At 31.7% G+C, this 20,000-nt stretch overlaps 3 protein-coding genes across 4 annotated transcripts; 2 read left to right on the top strand and 1 right to left on the bottom strand.

The window, feature by feature from the left end:
• The first annotated feature begins 200 nt into the window (after positions 1-200).
• Positions 201-2,372, top strand: LOC130663357 (carbohydrate sulfotransferase 4-like). Its single transcript, XM_057462531.1, has 7 exons — positions 201-427; positions 505-626; positions 899-1,011; positions 1,103-1,338; positions 1,519-1,717; positions 1,792-1,971; positions 2,042-2,372. The coding sequence occupies exons 1-7, from the start codon at positions 406-408 to the stop codon at positions 2,361-2,363; spliced, it is 1,194 nt and encodes a 397-aa protein (XP_057318514.1). The 5' UTR covers positions 201-405; the 3' UTR covers positions 2,364-2,372.
• Positions 2,373-2,837: 465 nt separating this feature from the next.
• On the top strand, positions 2,838-10,456 carry LOC130678403 (carbohydrate sulfotransferase 4-like). 2 transcript variants are annotated; one of them, XM_057485566.1, is made up of 7 exons: positions 2,838-3,085; positions 3,163-3,284; positions 7,638-7,750; positions 8,822-8,910; positions 9,242-9,440; positions 9,515-9,694; positions 9,765-10,456. In XM_057485566.1, the coding sequence occupies exons 1-7, from the start codon at positions 3,070-3,072 to the stop codon at positions 10,084-10,086; spliced, it is 1,041 nt and encodes a 346-aa protein (XP_057341549.1). In that variant the 5' UTR covers positions 2,838-3,069; the 3' UTR covers positions 10,087-10,456. The 2 variants fall into 2 exon arrangements, with proteins under 2 accessions (XP_057341549.1, XP_057341548.1); XM_057485565.1 differs by having other exon boundaries at positions 2,841-3,085; positions 8,822-9,057.
• Positions 10,457-17,914: 7,458 nt separating this feature from the next.
• LOC130678401 (parafibromin-like) lies at positions 17,915-19,794 on the bottom strand. The gene is made up of 2 exons (XM_057485563.1): positions 19,643-19,794; positions 17,915-19,364 (listed from the first exon to the last, which is right to left on the bottom strand). The coding sequence occupies exons 1-2, from the start codon at positions 19,771-19,773 to the stop codon at positions 17,915-17,917; spliced, it is 1,581 nt and encodes a 526-aa protein (XP_057341546.1). The 5' UTR covers positions 19,774-19,794.
• Positions 19,795-20,000: the final 206 nt, after the last annotated feature.

Genomic DNA, 20,000 nt, shown 5'->3' with positions numbered 1-20,000 from the left:
TCTTGATGGTAACTTTTACCATAAAATTTTCTCCGTGTAGCTTATAAATAGCAAAATATCAATTTCACTGTTTGACCGATTGGCCATTTAACTGGTTAGTCGGTTAACTAATTTAACCGATTAACCGGTTAACTAAGTTAACCGATTAATTTAAATTAGCTAGCTGGCTGATGAACTAACTAACCTGGTTAGACTTTATGGCCGGATTAGTCGGCCACATTGTATAGCACTACTAGTTAAGTAGTTGTAATTTAGATAAACGTTACTTATCTTTCGGGAACCTAACGGTTTGTCGATCAGTTAGTACGTACCTTAAACAGAACGAACACCATTCATAGCTTTAATATTTAATTTTAAACAAATTATTTCATTATTTGGATCGGCAGAAGAGTAATGTAGAATAAAATGACGATGAAGAAGTTCATGTGTAAGTGAATGTGAATGTAATGGCTCGATTAATATTAATTTAAATTTATTTAAATTATTTTCATAATTTATTTACAGCAATTGTAATGTCCAGAAGAACTGGTTTCGTTCTATTTGTTCTTACGTTCTTTTGCTTTTGTGTAGTGGTTTTTGATTCTCGTAATAGAATTATTGAGTACCGGTCACAGTCAATTATATCAGTGAGTGAAAGATTTATCGTCATATTCTTTAGATATTTAATATAATTAAAAAAATAAATTATAGTCTGTCATACAAGAAACTCGTGAAATGTCAAGTGATTTCAAAATTCATTTATCGAGAATAATTATCACTTGCTCTGCAAAATTTCCTTACGATCAATATTGAAAATTTATTTTTAACGCATAATAATGCAATTAATTGTATTGTATTACTGTATGTGATAAAAAATTTCACAAATAAAATATGAAATTGACCGATTTAATTTTCAAAGGAAGAAAATCGTTCGATAAAGATTCAGAATATCGTTGATCAGCGACGACGTGACATCAAACATGAAATGGAGAATTACGAGTTTCCCAATGGAAAATTTTGTCGCAATATAAGGTATCATATAGATGCATTTTAATATATAGTACTGAGATTTATAAGTTGTGGCATCGTGATTTTTTTTTTTTTTTTTTTTTCATTTATTTAGCAATCTTGATGATTTGCTAATGGAAAAAGGCGGCAGGCCAATGAGAAGTTTTCTTATTGCTGGCTGGAGAACCGGAAGTTCTTTTACTAGTGCCATTATTAATTCACATCCTGCTAATTTTTATTTAGACGAACCACTGCAGGACTTTGGTCATGTGCGCATTCGGGGTCCCCTATTAGTTGATGCTGCAATTAAAAATATTCATAAATTTTTTAATTGTGAATTTGACAAATTACGTAAGTTGGAATTTATCTTTTCATGTGACGTTCTTTCGGCTGACGTATGATTATAATTTGGAGTTTTCATTTGAATAAATGACAATTATTTAACGTTAATTTAGTGGAAATTTTGATAGCAGATTTACTGAGTTAGGCGAATTTGAAAAAGAAATAACATAATTGCTCGATTGTGCGTAGAACACTTTATAGATTTCGTCAAACCCGACCAATGGGTTTACAATGACAATCAAGGTTTGTGGCCACATTGTGTTAATCAAAGAGACTTATGCTCGGATCCAATATTTCTAACTGCAGTTTGTCGGCTGTATCCTTTACAACAGATGAAATTTACTCGGCTGCCATTAGAATCTGCTCAATTGTTACTGGAGGACAAGCAGTAATCTTTTTAATTATTATGCAGTTCTATATGAATATAAGTATTAATTAATTTTTGAATACTTTTAATTCTAGCCTGGGAGCCCGCATGATTTTATTAGTGAGAGATCCACGAGGAATCATGCAATCGCGTGGACGACTCGAATGGTGTCAAAATTCTACTGATTGCTCAGATCCACAAGTTCTGTGTAACGATATGGTATCAGATCATAAAGTTGCCGTCGAGCTTAAAAAAAAATATCCACATACTTTCAAGTACGACATTTAAAAAATTAAAATTTTGCATCGTTTATTAATTCATCTATTTAATAAATTTATTTTCTAGAGTCGTACGGTATGAAGATCTATCTCTCAATCCTCAGCATAAAGCGAAAGAAATGTTTGAATTTTATGGTCTGAACTTTCATTCGAATGTGGAAAAGTTTTTGGATACACATACTAAAAATAATTTAGGCGATAGTTACAGTTTATTCCGTGATTCAAAAAAGGCGCCTTTTCACTGGCGAAATGATTTGAATTTTTCGGAAGTTGAAGAAATTCAACGTGTCTGTTCGACTGCAATGAAACTGTGGGGGTACGTTCTAGCTGTCAACGAAACTCACCAAAAGGAATTTAACCCAATTGTTTATAATTATCGACGATTTTAATATATAATGTGACTTTAGTTGTATATATTATTTTATTTTTATAATAGTTTTTGTTATTTGAAGCATTTTCAAGCATTCTCTCCTTCACTTTTGTATTGGTGGTCCGGTCTTTGTTGTCTCGGTCTTTGTCTTATGTCTTGTTCTTGTTTGTCCAGTCCGTAGTCTCTTGCTCTCTTATTCCTTCTCGATCCTCTCACGATTATCGATCTCGTTTTTATTACAACCAATATCTGCTTATCCAATTAAAAGAATACTGGCTCCCTGCCTAGTATTCGGCAAAGAAATGAATATACCTATCGCTTAGTTTTACAATAAAAGTCGAGTGCGACTTGAATGGTTACCTGATGTTCAGGTATATAGTCGACAGTTCTATGTCAAGATGGTCAACCGGCTCTGTCACGTCTCCGCTACTGCCTTCCGTTTATATAAATTGCACTCGATTGTTTTCAGCCACGACTGGAAAATTTTATCCTTGTTTGATTATAATTGGGACTAGCGTGCGAGTCTATTCAATTAGCGCGCCTGTTGATAAGTCGGCAAACTCGTTTGAATGCTCCTAGCTGATTACGGTTTGGATAAGATACTATTCGTGAAAAATTACAAAGTCGATCGATAATATGACTCATTTTACTACGTTACAACTAAATTTACAGTAAATTATTAAATTATTTGGATTTGCAATAGAATAACGTGGAATAAAACGACAATGAAGAAATTTACATGTAAGTAAATGTGGACGTGATGGGACAGTTACTATTAATTTTGATTTATTTGAATTATTTTTATAATTTCTTTACAGCAAGTGGAATGCCCAGAAGAACGGGTTTTGTTCTACTTGTCCTTATGTTCTTTTGCTTTTTTTTATTGTTTTTTTATCATCGTAATAGAATTACTGAGTACCAGCCACAGCCAATTATATCAGTCAGTAAAAAATTTATCTTCATTTTATTTAGACATATAATATACACTCGGAAAGAAAATTATGGGAAGTTTTGCTATGCATTATGGGAATGGTTCCCATAATGGTATGGGAATAGTACCTATACTACTATAGGGATGGTTCCCATATATTATGGGGACCATTCCCATAATAGTATGAAAATAGTTCCCATACCATTATGGGAATGGTTCCCATAATGATATTGGAATAGTTCCCATACCATTATGGGAATGATTCCCATACCATTATGGGAATGATTCCCATACCATTATGGGAATGATTCCCATAATATTATGGGAACCATTCCCATATCATTATGGGAACCATTCCCATAATGGTATGGGAATCATTCCCATACTATTATGGGAATGGTTCCCATATTGGTATAGGAACTATTCCTATAATACTATGGGAACTATTCCCATAATGTTATGGGAACCATACCTATAATATCATAAAATTTTTTTTTTGCACAGTAGTGTAGAAATTTCCCAAAATTTGAATTCTTGAATGTTTTGTGCTGACAAAAAATTCTTGTTAAAAATTTTAATGTTTTTTTGCCAAATACGATTTTTTTTTTCAATGTTTGAATTTTTGTTTTTATGTTTAATAATATTCTGTGTATTGTAGAAGTGATTACCACACTTCTTTAAAATAATTTTTTCATGATAATATGGGAACCATTCCCATAATATTATAGGAATGGTTCCTATAATAGTATGGGAACTATTCCCATAATATTATGGGAATGATTCCCATAATGGTATAGGAACCATTCCAATTGCATTATGGGAATCATTCCCATAATATTATGGGAATAGTTCCCATACTATTATAGGAACCATTCCCATAATATTATGGGAATGGTTCCTATAATATTATAGAAAGTATTCCTATATATTATAGGAACTATTCCTATAATTATAGGAATCATTCCTATAGTGTTATGGGTATCATTCCCATAATTATAGGAACTATTCCTATAATTATGGGAAACATTCCTATAATTATAGGAACCGCTCCCATAATTTATGGTCGTAATTCCTATGATGGTATAGGAAAAAGTTTCACAAAATTATGGGAACCGCTGCCATAATTTTCTTTCCGTGTAGTAAAGAAAAAAAATTATAATCTGTCATACAAGAAACTCGTGAAATATCAAGTAAACATCGAAATCCATTTATCATGAACAATTTTATCGCATTTACTCTCAAATTCCTTTAAGATCATTGAAAATTGACATTGCCCCCAAAAACAGATTATCTGTAAAAAGTTGCGCCAAGTACACGTTCAACATTGATCTCAGGCTGCATTAAAAGTAAAATTTTTACATAAAAGTCTGAAATCATAAGAACACCAAGAAACTAAGATTTTTTTTAATTAAAAAAAAAAAAATTCTTGAACGTACACGGAAAGAAAATTATGGGAAGTTTTCCTATGCATTATGGGAATGGTTCCCATAATGGTATGGGAACCATTCCCATAATGGTATGGGAATCATTCCCATACCATTATGGGAATGATTCCCATACCATTATGGGAACCATTCCCATACCATTATGGGAATGGTTCCCATAATGATATGGGAATGGTTCCCATAATGGTATGGGAATGGTTCCCATAATATTATGGGAACCATTCCCATAATGATATGGGAATGGTTCCCATAATGGTATGGGAATCATTCCCATACTATTATGGGAATGGTTCCCATATTAGTATGGGAACTATTCCTATAATATTATGGGAACTATTCCCATAATGTTATGGGAACCATCCCTATAATATCATAAAATTTTTTTTTTGCGCAATAGTGTAGAAATTTCCCTCGTGATATCGGGAGATTCAAATGAAGCTTCTTCGACGCTATATTTGTATGAAAACACAAAATTTTTTTTGTGTTTCCGGCTAATCAGCACATTGAATTTATAACGTATACACTATACTTGAATATGATTGGTTGCAGCATCTACGAGCATGCGCAACGAACCGCGAAGAAATTTAAAATTTGAAATTTTTACACATAAAGCATGAAGATAAAGTGTGAACTGCTTTTGATTAAATGTTAAAAATGATAATATTAATAAACTGTAAATAATTATGATCCTGAAGTTAGCAGACAATTAAAGATTTTTGGATTTTTTTTTTTTCAACAAATCAATCACAAAAAAATAAAAAATAATAATATGCACATGTAGAAAATTTAAAAAACTACAGGTGCAATGTTTTAAAATATTTTTTTTTTTATAATTTATTGTTTAAAAAAAAAATCCAAAAATTATTAGACGTCGGCTAACTTCAGTATCATGTCAAATTAAAATTAATATAAACTTTTTGAGAATTAATACAAAAAATTTCAATTTTTGAAAATTTGAGATTTTATCAAAATTTAAATTTTTATTTCCAAAATTTGAATTTTTGTTTTTATGTTTAATAATATTTCTGTGTATTGTAGAAGTGATTACCACACTTTTCTTTAAATTAATTTTTTCATGATAATATGGGAACCATTCCCATAATATTATAGGAATGGTTCCCATAATGATATGGGAATGGTTCCCATAATATTATGGGAATGATTCCCATAATGGTATAGGAACCATTCCAATTGCATTATGGGAATGATTCCCATAATATTATGGGAATAGTTCCCATACTATTATAGGAACCATTCCCATAATATTATGGGAATGGTTCCTATAATTTATGGGAATGGTTCCTATAAATTATAGGAACCATTCCCATAAATTATAGGAATGATTCCCATAATATTATAGAAAGTATTCCTATAAATTATAGGAACCATTCCTATAATTATAGGAACCATTCCTATAGTGTTATGGGTATCATTCCCATAATTATAGGAACTGTTCCTATAAGTATGGGAAACATTCCTATAATTATAGGAACCGCTCCCATAATTTATGGTCGTAATTCCTATGATGGTATAGGAAAAAATTTCACAAAATTATGGGAACCGCTGCCATAATTTTCTTTCCGTGTATATAGTGTGCGCTTTTAAAGTCAATTTAAAATATTATTTTATTGTGAGACATTTAAGAGACATGAGAAAACTAAATAATTGATTTTTTGCATAGTGCACACCAAGTACGTTCAAGTATTTTTTTTTTAATTTTTAAGAATCTCAGTTATTTGGTATTCTTATGATTTCAAACTTTTTTGTAAAAATATTACTTTTAATGCAGCCTGAGATCAATGTTGAAACTGTACTTGGCGCAACTTTTTACAGATAATCTGTTTTTGGGAGTGACTTTAAATATTTTCGTCGAGAAAAATTATTTACTTAACTATTCTTTTGGTACAAAACTTTTTTCTGAGATATAAAAAAAATTTTTTTGAAATGAGTTATTCCTTCAAGCTCAAAATTATTTTTTTATGCGTTCTAATTCGTCAATTTCAAATCAGTGAAAGTTTCTTTCAATTTGATGAAAATTTGACCACAACAACTTGTGATCCAAATTGTACTCATGTTGTATTCAAAAGTAGGAATATCTCATAATTGACAACAAAGTTTGAATATCTTCGGTAGAAATAAGTTAATTATTGATAAATAAATACAACATAGATAAAATATAAAAACATGCTATAATCATTAATATTTATCAGTTTAAAATATGAGTGAGGTTCAACAAGCCTCTGACTCAGGAATGGAGACAACGCCGTTTCGCGCCGCTCATGTACATGCACAAACATATGTGTTTGAACGTGTACTTGGCGCGAACACTGTCGTGTCTCCGAATTAAATTCAAAATAATGTAATTAATTGTATTGCATTACAGTTCGTAACATAAGAATTCTCAAATAAACCATTCCCGTGTAAAAAAATTATTGTCCATAATGAATTTAGATATAAATTTCATCTCGAAACTCAGATCGTGACACAAATATGACTTTCATCATGAATTTGTATCAAGAACTTTTATCACGTCAAAATTACGACACAGTAAAATTTAAATCCAAGTGATCCGAAGTTCATTCACTAAATTAATTTTAGAATCGAAACTGATTTACGTAAATCAAGTACTTGATAGAAGAAGTTTATTGGCAATTTTTGAATCAATAAATTTGACAAAAGGTTGAATTCAGTAAAAATTCAGTCAAATTTCTAACGAAGTCATCCCAAGTCCAATTCAAAGACGTAATAAATTAATTTTATAATTGATACTGATTTACTAGACGAAAAGTTGGAGTAAATTCATGATGAAAGTCATATTTGTGTCACGATCTGAATTTCGTCATGAAATTCAGATCTAAATTCATTATGAACGAAATTTTCTTTTACACGGGTTAAACTGAACTATTTTTTTTTAAAGGAAGATAGTCTTTCATTAAAGATTCAGAATATTCTTGATCAGCTGCGACGTAACATCAAACATGAAATGGAGAATTACGAGTTTCCCAATGGAAAATTTAGTCGCAATATAAGGTATTACAGTAGGGCCTCGTTATAAGACTACGCGTTATAAGACTCTTCCCCTCAATTTGTTAAAACTCGCTCGGAATGCTTCCCCCACCAACAACTCAATAAGAGTTTTGCGCCGAAACCTCGCTATAAGACTAACGACAATTACGAATAAAATCGAGATAAAATGTACATGCATAAAGATTTTAGATTAAATAATTTATTTTCATAAAGAATACTTGAAATTTCGTGGTATCACATAATTAATTAACAGAAAAGAACGACAAAATTCTGTTTATTTATGATTATAGGAAAAGGGGGGGGGGCAAAATGGGCCTCCTAAAATTTTTAACATGAAAAGTGTTTGGGGGGGGTAAAATGGGATGTCTAGACTTTGAAAACCTACGAATATTTTTTAGCCAAACGCCTAAATTCAACAGAAAACTTTGAATTAAGTTATTTTAAGGTCCAAATCTTCACTATCAACTCTTTTTTATACTTATACATAGCAAAAAGTTTCAAAACATAGAACAAGCGAGAAACATACATTGAGTTTGGTTGAGGGTTCGTTTTACCGAACTTTTCAAGATTTTTTAATTTTGGCAGACACAGCAAATTAACACTAAAAACTCAGCAGAAGGAAAAAAAAGTGAAACAAGCTGAAAAACCCACATTATAAACATTTTTTTTAGGGGGGCTCATTTTGCCCCACATTTTTTAATTTTTTATTTTTAATGGACAAAAAAAATTAAGGTCCAATATTTGGCAAGGGAGTAAAAAAAAGTAAAACAAGTAAAAAAAAATCGGGATTTGAAAATTTTTTTCTTAAGGGGCCATTTCCCTCTCCCCCCTTCCCCTATATAAAACAGATACACTGTATAATAGAGTAGAGTTGAACCGAATACATAAAGAAAACGCAGAGCGGCGATAGTCTTATAGCGAGGCTTGGGCGCAAACGCTGTTAAGCACAATAGTGGGGGTACCTCAATTCCAAGAATTTTTTCCCCTACAGCCCCGAGCTAGTCTTATAACGAGGTCCTACTGTACTGAGAATTATAAGTTAAGGCATCATGATTTTTTTTTTTATTAACTTAGCAATCTTGATGACTTATTAATGGAAAAAGGCGGTCGACCAATGAGAAGTATTCTTGTTGCTGACTGGAGAACCGGAAGTTCTTTTACTGGTAACATAATTAACTCGCATCCTGCAAATTTTTATTTATACGAACCACTGCGAGACTTTGGTAGTTTTCACATTAGGGATCCCCTATTAGTTGATGCTGCAATTAAAAATATTTATAAATTTTTTAATTGTGAATTTGATAAATTACGTAAGTTGGAATTTATCTTTTCATGTGACGTTGTTTCGGCTGACGTATGATTATGATTTATATATAGTTTTCATTCGAATAAATGACAATTATTTAACGTTAATTTAGTTAAAATTTTGATAGCAGATTAACTGTGTTAGACGAATTTGAAAAAGAAATAACATATTTGCTTGATTGTGCGTAGAATACTTTATAGATTTCAACAAACACAGGCGATGGATTTACAAACACAATCAAGATTTAGAGCCGCATTGTGTTAAGCAAAGAGACTTATGCTCGGATCCAATATTTTTAACTGCAGTTTGTCGGCTGTATCCATTTCAATCGATGAAATTTGTTCGGCTGTCATTAGAATCTGCTCAATTGTTACTGGAGGACGAGCAGTAATCTTTTTAATTATTATGCAGTTCTATGTCAATATAAGTATTAATTAATTTTTGAATACTTTTAATTCTAGCCTGGGAGCCCGCATGATTTTATTAGTGAGAGATCCACGAGGAATCATGCAATCGCGTAGACGACTCGAATGGTGTCAAAATTCTACTGATTGCTCAGATCCACAAGTTCTGTGTAACGATATGGTATCAGATCATAAAGTTGCCATCGAGCTTAAAAAAAAATATCTACATACTTTCAAGTACGACATTTAAAAAATTATAATTTTGCATCGTTTATTAATTCATCTATTTGATAAATTTATTTTCTAGAGTCGTACGGTTTGAAGATTTATCTCTCGATCCTCAGCATAAAGCGAAAGAAATATTTGAATTTTATGGTCTGAACTTTCATTCGAATGTGGAAGAGTTTTTGGAAACACATACTAAAAATAATTCAGGAAATAGTTACAGTTCGTTCCGTGATTCAAAAAGGGCGCCTGTTCACTGGCGTAATGAAATGAATTTTACAGAAGTTGAAGAAATTCAACGTGTCTGTTCAACTGCAATGAAACTGTGGGGTTACGTTCTAGCTGTCAACGAAACTCACCAAAAGGAATTTAATCCAATTGTTGATAATTATCGACCATTTTAATACGTGAATCTTTTAATTGAGATACCCCACAAGTCAGGTTTTTTACGAAATTGGGTTTTTTGCATTTTTGGGTTCTTTGGATGTCTCTCCATAGAAATCAATCAAAATATGAATCAAATCAGCGTTTAAAAAGAAATTAACGGGTTGACAGCAATTTCATTTAATTGATAAACCCCATAAGTCAATGACTCAAATAAACATATGCAGTTTTAGTTTTACAGAAATCGTTTTTTTTTTTTTATTTAAAATTCGCGCTTTTTTGGGAAATTAATTTCAAATGTTGTTTTATTGTTGACTGTTATATGACTAATTAAAATGTTTAAATTAATTATAATTTTTTGTAATTTTTGAGTTTCAGAGTTCAAATACATATTTAATACTTCATTTTATCAGTGTAATAAATGATTTGAGTGGAAACATTTAAAAAAACAATGATTTTATAACTTTTTTTCCGTTTGGTTGAGAATCCCCATAAGTCAATCAACTTTAAATAATTTTTAACTTCCCGCTAAGAAAATTGAAAATTTTCAAAAATTCGGGAAGTTATTGGTTTTGGTCCGATTTTCGAAAATCGAATTTTCATCAGATGTCGACGTTTTGAGGTCCTAGGAAGCTATTCTGACTATTTTCAGAATGATGTCCGAGTGTATGTATGTATGTACGTACGTATGTAAATACCTGTATTTTTTGAACCGATGAACCGATTTTGAACTTTAAGGTGTCATTCGACTCGGCTTGTCAATATCTTGAAGCTGAAAGAAAATTGAACTTGATCGGTAGGGCTCGTTCAGAGATATTCCAAAAATAAAATTTTTTCAAAAATGTTTTTTTGGATAACTTTTAATGTGTTCGATGGATTGATTCCAAAATTGACTGGGCTCTGAAGCTTTAGAAGCCGCGTCGAATGCCACCTCAACCATCAAAATCAGCTCATTCGTTCAAGAGAAACCGTTGTCGAAAGAATTAAAAAAAAATTTTTTTTATTTTTATTGAAATATCTCAAAAACGACTCGATAAATCGAATTCAAAATTTGATCAGCTTTAGAATCAAGTTAACTTGATAAAACGCGTCGATTGCCACCTCAACCGTCTCAATCGGTTCATTCGTTTGAGATATATCGGCACTGAAAAGTTAAAAAAATAACATAAAACGTTATTTTTTCCGGATAAATCAAAATATAATGTACTAAATGTGTCTGAAATCATACCAACTCTTTCTCTTTATAGTCTCTTTCGATCATCATAGAATGTCATCTAATTTGTTCTTTAGTTTAAATCATATTATCAGCAAGAAATTGAGAAAACCCAGTTTTTAATATGTTTCTTCGATATTTCATATCGCGTTACAGATGCCATAAGGGCATATACCGGCAAAAGGTCCTGGTGAAAAGCCATAAGGGCATATAAAAAATTTTTTTTCGGGAATCGACGTAGTTTTGTCCGAAATGTGGAGAAATGCTAAAAAAAAATTTTATATGCCCTTATGGCTCCCGGGACCCACCTCGATGCCATAAGGGCATAGCAAAAAAATTTTTTTTCGGGAATCAATGTACTTTTGTATGAAACGTGTAGAAATGCGAAAAAAAAATTTTCGCTTAACTAAAAATTTTCTTGGACTTAGAAAAAATAACAGAATTTTTTTTATATGCCCTTATGGCATCCGAGGTGGGTCCCGGGAGCCATAAGGGGATATAAAAAAAATTTTTTTCGGGAATCGATGTATTTTCGTCCGAAATGTGCAGAAATGCAAAAAAAAAATTTATATGCCCTTATGGCATCTGTAACGCGATATATTATTGCTCAGACCTAAGTCAAAACTCATTCAAATCTTGATATTGATCACTGACATTGATTTCTGCCTCGATACATTTATGTCATTGAACATAATCGAGAATAAAAATTTGAAATCTGCTTCTTCACTAATAATTTTCGATTCTTAACTTGTCAAACTTTAGCAAAATACGTAACTTGGTAGAGCTTGAAAAGTTCATAAAAAATAATTTCAGGTAATTGCATTTTCAAGCTCAAAGAGCTCGAAAATATATTCACAGTAATGTTTTCAAGCTCCTTGAGCTCGAAAACAGCGGGAAGTTTTGGGGCTGGCCCGCAGGGCCAACCGACGCCCAGATTTTATTTTTGGCTTTAAGTATTTTAAACCTCGTTAACAAATCAATAGATCAAAGAGACTAATACATATTTTTGTAGGAAATTAAATGCTCTACAAAAAAAATCTCTTATGCGAGCTGCTAATGCGTCGTAGAAAATATCTGCAGATATATTTGTGTAATAAATTGAACTATGATAGTACATTTTACTCATGAAATAGTAATTTTTAACTTCCCGCTAAGAAAATTGTAAATTTTCAAAAATTCGGGAAGTTATTGGTTTCGGTCCGATTTACGAAAATCGAATTTCCATCAGATGTCGACGTTTCGAGGTCCTAGGAAGCTATCCTGACTAATTTCACGATGATGTCCGAGTGTATGTATGTGTGTACGTACGTACGTACGTACGTACGTACGTACGTACGTACGTACGTACGTATGTATGTATGTAAATATTCATAACTCTTGAACGGATGAACCGATTTTGATCGTTGAGGTGTCATTCGACGCGGCTTGTTAATGTCTTGAGGCCGTAGAAATTTGAACTTAATCGGTAGGGTGCGTTCAGAGATATTTCAAAAATAAAATTTTTTCGAAAATGTTTTATTTGGATAACTTTTAATTTGCTCGATGGATTTATTCCAAAATCTAATCAGCTCTAAAACTCTATAAGCCGCGTCGAATGCCACCTCAACCATCAAAATCGGTTCATTCGTTCAAGAGAAACCGTTGACGAAAGAATTCAAAAAAAATTTTTTCCTTGGTTTTTTTGAAATTTCTCAAAAACGGCTGAATAAATCAATTTCAAAATTCGACCAGCTTTAGAACTTGATAAAACGCGTCGATTGCCACCTCAACCATCAAAATCGGTTAATTCGTTCGCGAGATATCGTGGAAGAAAGAAATGCTAAAAAATGGTTTTTTACAAAACAATGGCATACAAAAGTAATTGCGAGCTCGAAGAGCTCGAAAATATATTCACAATAATGTTTTCGAGCTCAACGAGCTCGAAAACAGCGGGAAGTTTTGGGGCTGGCCCGCAGGGTCAACTGACAGACCGATTTTTTTTTATTATTCTAATCTCTGATTAAGAAAAATGATTTAAAACAATTTAAATCGACTAGTATATATATATAGATATGCAAGGCTGTGACTTTCCAAATATGTAGTAATTTTTTTTTTTCGTGTGCAAGTAAAGTAAGACAATATTAAAAAAAAAAATGTTTCATAATATAGACATAAACAGTCAGGCGCCGATTCTAAAATGTTAATTTTCAACTCGATGGATTTTAAATTTTAGTTTTAAACTCATAGAAAGTGAGATTATCACACCTTAAGAATATCTCATTACGATACATATTTTAGTTATGGATTTGAATAGCCAGGTCATTAAAAGGATCACCGATAAGCTTACAAAATTACTTAAATTTAAAGGGATCCTAATCCCTAGACAGCTGATAATTTTGTGTTATTGTGTACAAAAATTAAATGGTTAAATATTTTGTGTCAATTATTTGACGCCATCAAGTTTAAGTTTAAAGAGGTTCGAGACTGATTTATCTTTCTAAGGGATCCCGTAGATTTTCTATTGTATTTTTGCAAGATTACAACTCCTACACACCAAAATTTCATCGATAGAATACATCGTAAATTGACTTAGTTTTAAGAATTAACACAATATATTTTTATTATTATTGCATTAAATCATAAAAAAATTTTTTTTTCATCAAATAATTTTTTTTTGATAAAATAAGTAATTAAAAAATAAGCGCGGGAGTACGGCAACAGCGCAACAGTAGGCAAAAATTATAAATATTGGAGCTACAATCCGGGGAGTCGAGAAATTTTCTACTCAAATTTTCTGCTCTTTCAGAAACTTTTTAATATTTGAGCTATCACTCATACTTTTTGAGATTTTGCCAAAAAGCTGGACGGCTAATTTTTTTAACAGTTTTTTGTTAATAACAATTGTAATTTTCTTTTGCAAAAAAATCCAAAAAACACTTTTTTTCTGGACGCCATTCCGGATCGTTTAAGCCATCAACCATATTTTTAGGAGACTTGTAACTATTTTTCACAGGTTTCCGTCTTTTCGACTAGACCATTATAAGTAATGACTGTATCAGAACGTTTTTAGGTAATTTGTCCTTTAGAATAATCTCATTTTTCATTATCGTTGAATATAAAAATACTCATTAGGGTCTAGACTATGGAGATAATGAACTGGGAATTTTCACACTTTAGACTGACTACTTAAAATTATCAACAGGGTCGAATGATTTAGAAGTATTGAATGTTAATTAACTTATTTGAGGACGGGACAAAATGTAGTGCTTCTGAGTCAAAATATTGAGACTACCTCCCATGAAAAAAATTTATAAAAAAAATATATGTTAAAATATAAAAAAAAAATATTTTTCATATAAAAAAATATATTAAAAATACATAAATAATATATAAATATACATAAAATATATATAAAAAAAATATATTTTAAATAACCAACTTTTGGCCGATTTTTGTATATATTTTACATATTTTAAATATATTAAGAATATATCTTAGAATATATAAAAAATACATGTATAAAAATATATAAAAAAAAAAATATTTTTTATATGAATTTTTTATATTTCATTTTCTATGTCGGTGATTAACTTAAAAATCTATTACTAATATATTTTTTTTATATTACCATACCTATAGTTTATTTATATTTTAAATATAAAAAAATTTTTTATTTGTATATTTTTATACATGTATTTTTTATACATTCTAAGATATAGTTTGAATATATTTAAAATATATAAAATTTATACGAAAATCGGCCAAGAGTTAGCTATTTGAAATATATTTTTTATACATATTTTATACATAGTTATATATTTTTTATGTATTTTTAATATATTTTTAGTATATGAAAAATATATATTTCTCGTATTTTAACATATTTTTTTTTATAAATTTTTTTCTTGGGGGACATGAGCTTGAATGAACTCGCATGAGCCGACAGAACGATTTTTAATGGTTTTTGTCGGTATATAATTACATATAAAAAAAATCTGTCTATCAGTTGACCCTTCGGGCCCGCTCCAAAACTTCCCACTGTTTTCGAACTCTAAGAGCTCGAAAACATTCGTATACATATATTTTCGAGCTCGAATATACCTTTGTTTCCCTTCTTTATGACCTTTCTAAGCTCAAAAGAGTTACGTTTTATGTTAAAGTTTAAAAATTTAGAATCTAAAATAATTCATGAATGAGCGTTTTGTATATTTGTTCACAATTATGTTCAATAATTAGCTCAAAAATAAGTATTTACGTGATACGCTGTATCTATATTGTGTAAGTATATCGTGATACCACCGAACATGACGATTTTTAGGCAGTCACTTCCAATGACTTATATAAAGAAGAACATATTAGTTATGAGTAATTTTGTTCAGTAATTATGATGTTATTCAGTGAAAAAAGCAGACATTGATTTAAGATTTATTATTCCGTCGACGATATCTCTCGAACGGATTATCCGATTAAGATGGTTGAGGCGGCAATCGGCGCGTTTTATTGAGGTCTAGAGCTGGTAGAATTTTGTGAATGATTGGTTCCGCCGTTTCGACGATATTTGGAAAAAACCGTTTTCTACTATTTCTTTCGTCGACGATATCTTCCGAACGGATTATCTGATTGAGACTTTTGTGCGGCAATTGAAAACTTTTATCGAGTTCTAGAACTGATGAGATTTTGGAATTGATCGATCTAACAGTTTTTCAAATATAAAAAAAAAACGAAAAAAACATTTTTTTTTTTTTCGTATCTCTTCAATATCGCAGAGTCTATTTGACTGAATGATCTAGAATTTTCTAAAAATATAAGTTCAGAAGATATCTTTCGAATGCCGTAAGAACCATCTAAATCGGTTCATTCATTAAAAAGATATGAGAGGTTTACATCCACACACACATACATACAGACATACAGACATCGCTCTGAAAATGTCAGAATAGCATCCTAGCACCTTCAAATATCGACATATGATGAAAACCCGATTTTCGAGAATCGGGGTAAAACCAATAACTTCCGGAATTTTTCGAAAATCGTCGATTTTCTCAGCGGGAAGTTAAAAATTTTTCCATGTTATTTAAATGGGAAAATCGAATGTTTCAATGAGCTAGGTCTGTAATTGACATAGAATTTTTTTTTCCTGTGCGAAAATTTTTTTTTTATGTCGAACTATGGTTTTTTCCACATGCACTTAAAAACAAAAAATCTGGCTCCGAAATGAAGCACCCTAATCTACATAATACCTTTTATTGCGACTATATTTTTCCATTTCCTGTTTGATCTCACGTCGTCGCCGATCAACGATATTCTGAATCTTTATCGAACGATTTTCTTCCTTTGTAAAATTAAATCGGTCAATTTCATATTTTACTTGAGAAATTTTTTTTCACATACAGTAATACAATATAATGAATTGCATTATTATGCGTTAAATATAAATTTTGAATACTAATACTAAGGAAATTATGTAGAGCAGCTGATAATTGGCTGTGGCTGGTACTTAATAATTCTATTACGAGGATTAAAATCTAATACAGAAAAGCAAAAGAACATAAGAACAAAGGGAACGAATCCTATTCCTCTGAGTATTGTATTTACTGCAAATAAATTATGAAAATGATTAAAATTAATATTACTTAGCACATTACATTCACATTCACTTACATATGAACTTCTTCATCGTCATTTTATTCCTCGTTACTCTATTGCAGATCCAAATAATGAAATAATTTATTTAAAATTTAATATTAAAGCTATGAATGGTGTTCGTTCTGTTTAAGGTACGTACTAACTGATTGAGAAACCGTTAGATTCTCGAAAGATAAGTAACGTTTATCTAAATTACAACTATATTTAACTAGTAGTAGTGCTGTACAATTTGGCCGACTAAACCGGCCATTAAGTCTAACCAGGTTAGTTAGTTCATCAGCCAGCTAGCTAATTTTTTAACCCCGGAATAAGTTTATCTGCCGAACAACAAACTCCAGTTTATCTCTCTCATGAAGAAATCGGCCATTACTGTCTACGATAGAAAAAATTTTTTACCGACCCTATGATTGTCTAAATCTAACTAGCATTTTTCTAATTTAATATTAATGAACAATCAATAGAGTAAAATTACGATTATAATAAATTTTGACCATGCTTCAAACAACAAAAACTATTAAAAAAATCAAAATTATTAACTCTGTATATAAAACTAGTCATACTATATCTTAAAATGGTCGATAATCTTCAGCAATTGGATCATAATTTTTGGTGATAAGTTTCATTGACACCTAAAACTTACCCCCAGTTTTATTGCAGGTGAACATTTGTTGAATTTCTCCAACTTGCAAAAAATTCATCGCATTACGCCAGTGAAGAGACGCCGTTTTTGAATCACTCAATTAACTATAACTACCCGCGAAAAAACTATTCTATAAATTAAAATCCCACATCAATATTTTTAACGTTAAGGAATTTCATTAATTAAAACTTAATATTAATTTACTTAATTCAAAATTAAATTAAACTAAAATGACAGTAAACTGGAATACACTATGAAAAAAAAAATTTTTGTGATGCAGTTACAATTAAAATTGAATATTTATTATTTAATACTATACATTTTCAAATATATATATATATATATATATTTAAAACATTTAAGCGAAAATTTAAAACCGTAATAAGGGTTTATTTTTGACAATATGTTTATCCAAGTGTTCCCAGAATTGCATCAGCACGGCGCGATCAAGATGACGTTTTGTGCGACTTAGCTCAATGGCAGTGACAGCCCACTTGGCGACATTTGCGTCGAGCCGCATCTCATCATACTTCAAATGAAAAGCGCAAATTTTTGAGAAAATTTCAACTGGATTGCCATTAAAGGGCCATCCCTTAAATTGCCATGCTGGTCCCATAACAAAGACCGCGACCACTCGATCCCATTCAGCGTTGGTCAGTTTCTGCGGATTATCAATAACTCTGTATGGTACCGTCAGTCCTCCCTCTTTTCTCCTTTGCAACAAGATTTCGTTTTCTCGTTTTGCGCCACTTGCTTTCTGTTCTTCATTGCTGACGAACTTCAAATCCTGCAAGGCCTCTTTCGCATTGAACATCGTGATGAGAGATGAGTTGGCACTGGGGATTATGATTATCGGAGTTCTGCTGGGACGTTTATTCTGAGCAGCTTGTTGGGGCGTAAGTTTGGCAACTGACGTTGGCAATAGACCCGACGTAGGAGTTGAAGAAGGATTCGGTATCGGTTTCCTGACAGCCGGATTCGATCCTTCAGTCACTGATTTCAGTGTCATTCCGTGATAAGTTCCCATGGTGTCAATTTTGAAGCCTTCAGTCACTTCTTTCTGTCTGATAAATTTCTCTTGACTGTAACGATTATAAACAGCCGGTTGTGGTATTGATCGCATTGGCGTGGATCGCGCAGTAACCATCGGAGTCGGTACTGCTGGACCCTTATGTCTGCCTTCATCTCTGGCTTCGATGTCTTGTAAAATCGCAAATATATTTTTACCAAACGTTATACCACTGCTTTGTAACATAGTCGCACGATTATTCCACTGTCTTTCCCTGGAGACAATATCTTTAGTATCATCAACGTCCATGTCTAAGATAACTCGCAAATCTGAGCCCATGCCAATGTCGTCGTTTTCTTTTATCGTTGTACGTTTCTTAGCCAAACGTTTAGCTTTTATAGCAGCTATTTTTTCAACGGACATGGCTTCGGACAGGGATTTGATGTTATCGACAGTAACTGAAGCTTCTTTGGGTGCATCTAATCTGGCTGCAAGCTGATCTTTGACTCGCTGCACATGTGTCTCCTCAAACCGCGGTTTTTTTGATAATCCTGAATCCAGACCATCTTCAGCAGCTCTTTTAACCTGGGTCGGGATTTCCAGTGGCGCTGATTTGTCAATCGCACCTGATGTCGCTGTCTCTCCATTGAGATATGCCAGTAAATCTTTACGATCTGGACGACGTACGATAGGAATATTTTCTGCTGCTGCTTGACGTACGTACACCGGATGTGTGAGCTGGACATGTTTTAATAAAAAGAGCAGGCACTCTAGAGTGTAATAATCTTTGGCCGTTCCTTCTTTACCAGATCTATAATAAAAACAAATAAATAATTAGCCTTGAGATCGTTTTTAAAAATATCAAAACTTTCTTTCTGAACTCGCACTTGATTTTTAATATTTTTATTGACGTTAATTTACATATTTATTGATGTAATTATTTAGCAAATTATTGTAATTGTGAAAAGTTTAAAATCTATCAAAACGTCGAGCAAATTTTTAATTTAATTGATGTCTGTGGTGTTGGTAATCAAACAGACTGGCGCAAAAAATGAAGGTTTTAAATTTATAATAAAAAATTAAACTTACCTATAAGTTAGATAATTTGTTTTAACATTTTTTGGCCACGAAAATTCACCAAATATTATTTGATTTTCACGTTCAATTATTTCTTTTTTGTTAACATTATATTGCCGCAACAAACTCAGTGGATTCGCCATCGTTATGCACTACTCACTGGACACTAGCTGGACACTAACTAACTTTCAACACACTAAACATGGAGACTACTATAGTCTCCATGACTACTCTAGTCATGGATACTACTCTAGTGCACTCGTTGTCATTAGTGCCTGGTCCCCTGCGGCAGGTATACGACCTAGGCATAAGCGACCCTACCAAAAATAAAACTCTACCCAATTTAAGTCAGCCGCATCATCCCTACCTA

The sequence above is a fragment of the Microplitis mediator genome, chromosome 2 (assembly GCF_029852145.1).
Source record: "Microplitis mediator isolate UGA2020A chromosome 2, iyMicMedi2.1, whole genome shotgun sequence".
In the NCBI taxonomy this organism is placed as follows: Eukaryota; Metazoa; Arthropoda; class Insecta; order Hymenoptera; family Braconidae; genus Microplitis; species Microplitis mediator.
This window is presented reverse-complemented; position numbering and strand designations above follow the sequence as displayed.

Excerpts from the sequence above, each read along its gene's own strand:
- LOC130678401 (XM_057485563.1), bottom strand. The coding sequence starts at position 19,773 with ATGGCGAATCCACTGAGTTTGTTGCGGCAATATAATGTTAACAAAAAA. Across the intron at positions 19,365-19,642 it reads ACAAATTATCTAACTTATAG|ATCTGGTAAAGAAGGAACGG; the intron begins GTAAGTTTAATT and ends TTTTTATTATAG.
- LOC130663357 (XM_057462531.1), top strand. The coding sequence starts at position 406 with ATGACGATGAAGAAGTTCATGT. Across the intron at positions 627-898 it reads GGTCACAGTCAATTATATCA|GAAGAAAATCGTTCGATAAA; the intron begins GTGAGTGAAAGA and ends TAATTTTCAAAG. Across the intron at positions 1,718-1,791 it reads TTGTTACTGGAGGACAAGCA|CCTGGGAGCCCGCATGATTT; the intron begins GTAATCTTTTTA and ends TTTTAATTCTAG.
- LOC130678403 (XM_057485565.1), top strand. Across the intron at positions 7,751-8,821 it reads AAATTTAGTCGCAATATAAG|CAATCTTGATGACTTATTAA; the intron begins GTATTACAGTAG and ends TTATTAACTTAG. Across the intron at positions 9,441-9,514 it reads TTGTTACTGGAGGACGAGCA|CCTGGGAGCCCGCATGATTT; the intron begins GTAATCTTTTTA and ends TTTTAATTCTAG.